At 46.1% G+C, this 5,706-nt stretch overlaps 1 protein-coding gene across 1 annotated transcript; it reads left to right on the top strand.

Moving 5' to 3' along the window:
* Nucleotides 1–2,399: 2,399 nt before the first annotated feature.
* On the top strand, nt 2,400–5,399 carry KCNJ1 (potassium inwardly rectifying channel subfamily J member 1). Its single transcript, XM_079326840.1, has one exon. The coding sequence runs from the start codon at nt 2,415–2,417 to the stop codon at nt 3,528–3,530; it is 1,116 nt and encodes a 371-aa protein (XP_079182966.1). The 5' UTR covers nt 2,400–2,414; the 3' UTR covers nt 3,531–5,399.
* The last annotated feature ends 307 nt before the right edge of the window (nt 5,400–5,706 follow it).

Raw genomic sequence — 5,706 nt, 5'->3', positions numbered from 1 at the left:
TATCACCTGCCATTCTGGTAAAGCCAATGTTCACATTCCTGCAGAAAAGGACAAAATGAGCACAAGGACCAGCTGAAGTTGGGTGCTTTTTTTTGCACAGTAAGTCTAAACCCTGGAAAATTTCTTGGAATAATGTGTTACACAGGAATATTTTATTTCTGCTCAAGCTATGCATTAACATGGACATATAAAAAGTGCATCAGGAAAATAAAACTTGAGAATTGTTTAGGAAAGTGTGACCTCATTCCCCTTTCCTTGAATACAGGTTTAAAGTTTAACCTCTGTCAGCTCCATTTGCAAGCAGTAAATGCAATAGCAAAAGGGTGAAAAAGTACAGTACAAAGTGACCTTCATTTCTTTATTTTATTGAGCAGGGGAGGAAGGTGATTCAGTCCATGTGCAGAAAAAAGGCAGCTGTAGAAGACAGAAATAATTTTATTCCTGCTGCTGATACAAGGACATTAAATAATAGAATTACTTCTAGCTTTACAAAATGCAATTAATTTGTACTTAGACTCTGTCCTTGATAATTTAATATTTTCTCTTTTCTACTGATTGACACATGTGAAGGTGTTTTCTGATGCCTCTGACTGGGTCTGATGGGAGGATTTCTGCTTTAGCCAGCTGAGCCATCAAGCAGCTTCTCTAATTAATATTACAGGGTAAAGGGACAATGCCAAGCAGCAATTCTTGACTTCATAAAGCTGTTGTGGTGGCAAGGGGACCCTCAGAGGGGAGACTGTGTCATCTGTACAACTGGCACACACACTTCTCCAGTCTTTAAATGGCTACAGTTAAATGAGACAAATTTCACAGCAAACTCCCAGCAGTGTCTGACTGCTCACTTGGGATTATCCTCATTTTGGATATATGAAATTAGACCTTAGGGGTGGTAACCAGCTCTTGCCACAAGTACTTAAGCACATGAAATCAAGCAAAATGTGGCCACTTGCCACCTATTTGAGCCCAAGCATTTTGCTGCTGACTAATAGGAAGCCTGGGAGGGCTGGTGATAGGAGGCAGGGTTTGAGATAAGGATGCAGCATCTTTAGCTTGCTCTAAAAAAGTAATTCCTAAGACTTGTTTTACTGTCCCTTCCTACTGGGAGGTAAAGTAGCAACAGAAACACAAAGCCCTCAGTTTCAGATTCCAGGTGAACTCACAGGTGTTCCCAAAGGAAGCACTCCCAGGAAAGCTGCAGGAAGTCCAAACCCTCACTCGGTGTAGCTGGGGATTCTCCTCCTCAGAACGCCCCTGTGTGAGTCAGCACTGGGAATATTTTCCCCTCAAGTTCTTACTTAGTTTGGAACTGCAGCATTTTGCCCCAGGACATATGATCACAGCACACAGCTCATGCAGCCACTCGAGAAGGATTTTGTTCAACAAAAGCTAAATAAAAAGGCACACATGGATCCAGGGCAGGCTCACTGTGCACTAATCCAACATCCTCTCTGGCAAACAAACATTTTATGCTTCAAGGGTGATAAACTCAGAAATCAATTATTACTAAGAACTCCTGAGTTTTGTGTCAAAGTCAGGCCTTAGGATGGTCCATGAACTGACTCTGCAGTGCATCAGCTTCTCCTACGTCTGTGTGTCTGAGTAACTCCCAGACTGGGAAATTTTCAGATGTAGGTTGATCCAAATTCCAGTCTGAACACATCTGTAGCATTTTCTCCATCAATGACTCTCATTTCCTGTGCCTCTTGTTAGCTTGGTCAATCATAAAACAAGAGGGACAGAGAGCTACACTTTCCTTTATAGGATCAGGTTCAAAATCCATTCTCAGTCTTAGCATCACCTTTATGGTGAGCAAATACCCAAATTCTCCTGCTGGAGTTTAATCTCTTCTTTTGTTCTCACTTAATAATCCTACTTGAGATGCTTGTGTGATTCCAGGGTTTGAATTTCACACCTCCAAACCCCATCTCTAACCCTGCTAAAAATAACTGCGTGTCTGGTTTAATTATGCCTTCTGCATCTGCTCCCCTTTGTCCCTAAATTTCCATCCAGAGTCTCTCGAGATACACACAGAACTGCATCAGCAGGCCAGCACTCAGCTCCTAAAAGGCAGAAAGTTCTCCAAACCCAGCAATTCTCCCCACACATGCCCAATGGAGTTATTGCTGCTCCAGGCTTCACTTACACAACTGAGCACAGGACAATATTAACACTTGACTGACTCAGAGTTTATTGAGCAAGCCTAAATGATTGTTTTTGCTGGAATGCTCCTTAGGCAAGGAACCCTGAGTCTCCTCACCAGCTTACTGGAACTCTTCCCCACCAACGGTGGGAAAATATGCAAATGATATAACTTTGTGTGTTGAGCCTGTGTCAGAGTTTCCCGGGCTGCAGGCAGAGGTTTCAGCCCTCTGGTGGTTGTTTGTGCCCGCAGAGCCGTGCCAGCAGCAGGGATGTTCGGCTCCCTGCGGGAACGCTTCGCCAGCCACCTGCGGGAGCGCGGCCGGCGCCGCGCCAGGCTCGTCTCCAAGGATGGGAGGTGCAACATCGAGTTTGGCAACGTGGAACAGTCCAGGTTTGTCTTCCTGATTGACATATGGACAACCATCCTGGACCTCAGGTGGAGGTACAAGATGACCATCTTCATCTCGGCCTTCCTGGGCAGCTGGTTCCTGTTCGGGCTGCTCTGGTACGTGGTGGCCTACATCCACAAGGACCTGCCCGAGTTCAACCCCTCCATCAACCACACCCCCTGCGTGGAGAACATCAACGGCCTCACCTCAGCCTTCCTCTTCTCCCTGGAGACCCAGGTGACCATCGGCTACGGCTTCAGGTGCGTGACGGAGCAGTGCGCCACCGCCATCTTCCTGCTCATCTTCCAGTCCATCCTGGGCGTCATCATCAACTCCTTCATGTGCGGGGCCATCCTGGCCAAGATCTCCAGGTCCAAAAACCGGGCCAAGACCATCACGTTCAGCAAGCACGCCGTCATCAGCAAGCGGGGAGGGAAGCTGTGCCTGCTGATCCGCGTGGCCAACCTGCGCAAGAGCCTGCTGATCGGGAGCCACATCTACGGCAAGCTGCTGAAGAGCACCGTCACCCCCGAGGGGGAGACCATCATCCTGGACCAGGTCAACATCGAGTTCATTGTGGATGCTGGCAATGAGAACCTCTTCTTCATCTCGCCCCTCACCATTTACCACATCATAGACAAGAACAGCCCTTTCTTCCACATGGCAGCAGAAACGCTCCTGCAGCAGGACTTTGAGCTGGTGGTGTTTTTGGATGGCACTGTGGAGGCCACCAGTGCCACCTGCCAGGTGAGGACATCCTACATCCCCGAGGAGGTGCTCTGGGGGTACCGCTTCGCTCCCATCGTGTCCAAGACCAAAGAAGGGAAGTACAGAGTGGACTTCCAGAACTTCAGCAAGACGGTGGCCGTGGACACCCCACACTGTGCCTTCTGTCTCTACAACGAGAAGGAAGCCAAAGCCAAAGAGAAGAAAGGTTATGACAATCCTGGCTTTGTCTTGTCTGAAGTCAATGAAACCAGCGACACAAAAATGTAGTGCCAGGTATTCACGGGACTAAGTTTTCAGAGAAAATTAACTCTTGAGACAGTTAATAAATAACTCAGTAAAACAAAACAGAAACACAGGTTTGGGTTTGCTCTAACCCAGGATTTGTTTTCTCAAAAGCCTCCAATCAAAGAGGAGCAGCATACCAGTGATCACTATTTAACTACACTATATATATTTCACAGAATTTATATTTTTATATCTATGGGACATTTAATGAAGCTGCTATGTTGGAATTTCCAACTCACCAAAATTTTCAGGTAAGCCTGAAAAGATTGGAAGAAATTTCAGGACATTAAAGATACACAGCTGCTGGAAGGAGAACGTGAAAAGGTGAGAAGAAGGCAAAGCTAAGGAAACCTAAGAGACTTAGGAGCCAAAACCTCAAAAAAAATTCTGGTTGCCAAAGTCCTCTATGAAAACAGACTGTCTGGCCCTGCAATTTGAGCACCTTTGAATGTTCTGAAACAATTCCTTCCCTCTTTCTTTGGGACTGCTACAGCTGCAGGACAGAGCAGTAAGGGGTGGGCCAAGCTTAGGAAATAGAGAAGACAGAGTTTGGGCCAAGCTGCTGCATCTCCAACTCCAAAATGTGACTTCTCCCCTCTGAAAGTCTTAGACTCTTTTCAGGGGAAAAGAGCCAAATGGAAATGAAAACTTAAAAACCAAGAAGCAGAGACTCACTCTGGGACAAAAGAAATGTTGCAGCTTATTCCCAACTGCCCCAGCCTTCAGCTGCTCTTCACTGCCCCACGAGCTGCCTGGATGGGGAACAGGGAAACATTTGAAGACAAATCTCCAGAAAGGTGGGGAGATGGAAAGCGCATTGATTCCTTCACACCTGGCAGAAAGCACTCTACTGGGAGAAGAGAGGAAATTCCCAGCTCTGGATGTATCCTTCCAAAAAATCCCCAATGCAAACTGAGATTATCTTCCCCTTTGAAGCACAAAGGTCTTGTTCAAACAAAAACACAGCCCAGGAGCCTCCTACCAACATTTGGCTTCAGATTTGGCTCCAAACTGTTCATCTCCACACAGCCAAACGTGCATCCCTACAGGAAACAAGGTCTGCTCAGTGGGAGCTGAGTAGTGCTGAACATTTTCTGGGAATGATTTTTGACATAAATGAAACAAGAAGCTTCAGTACTTTTTTAGTGAATTTCTATTTCCTCATAGTCAGGTTCTTTTTTTCCCCAATTCATTCTGTTACTGAGAGTTCTAGTGGCAGACCAAAGAGTTTTTGGGAACTCTTCCCAGTGATGTAACTCAGCTCATCAATTTTCAATGCTGTGGTAAAATGGAAATGGTGTTAAAAGCTGGTGGACTAAGTAGTTTTAAAAGAAGGGGAGAATTCAGCAGGTCAGATGATGCCAAGAGAAAGTTGTGCTGCAAATGAGCACAGTGTGAGTATGGAAATCAAACTCTGGGAACCAGGAGTGCTCAGGTTCCAGCCCCAGTGTAGTGTGAACTCCTCTCTTGGGTCTGAACAAGTCACTTTACTCTGTATCTCTGATTTGCCAACTGTAACACAGAACATAAACACTGACATTGTACAGAGAGTGATGTTATGAACAATTATGTCACTAAAGCACTTTAAAAGTCAATTCTCAATCTTTCCTCAGTGCACCATTGTCACACCCTTCTCCACCTCTGGATGGAAAGGTCAGCACACAAAGTTCTGCTCTCATCACACATCAGAGCTACCAAAAGTGGCTGCACCAGGCCAGAACTGTGAATAGAGAAGCAGCAGTGAGACCCTTGAGGTAACCCACAGACACTGCTTGATATTTTAATTGTGCTGGATTTCAGCCTTGCAAACCAAGTGTAAAAAATACAGTTCCAGTCACCACAGCACCTTAATGTCCCTCACATAATCAGCTTGGAAGGACAGTTTTGACACCCCCCCCTCCCACACCCCTCAAAAAAAAAAAAAAAAAAAAAAAAAAAAATCAAGAAATCAGTGGCCATGCACAGAAAGCTGGGAGGGAGCAGGGAAGTGAAATGTTGTGTCCAGAGCCCCAGAGTGGTCTGGAGCAAAAGCCTGCTCCATCCTTCCAGAGCTGCTGCTGCATTTCCTCCAAGGCTTCCTGAACAGTTCCCTGGGTGTAATGCCCCCAGAAAGTGGCACTGTCAGTGCTCAAGGCTTGCCAGCCACACCCCTTACCCC

Source organism: Erithacus rubecula, assembly GCF_903797595.1.
Source record: "Erithacus rubecula genome assembly, chromosome: 25".
In the NCBI taxonomy this organism is placed as follows: domain Eukaryota; kingdom Metazoa; phylum Chordata; class Aves; order Passeriformes; family Muscicapidae; genus Erithacus; species Erithacus rubecula.
The sequence above is the reverse complement of the archived record's forward strand: the minus strand, read 5'-3'. Positions and strand labels throughout refer to the sequence as shown.

Coding starts and splice junctions, on each gene's coding strand:
- KCNJ1 (XM_079326840.1), top strand. CDS start 2,415: ATGTTCGGCTCCCTGCGGGAACGCTTCGCCAGCCACCTGCGGGAGCGC.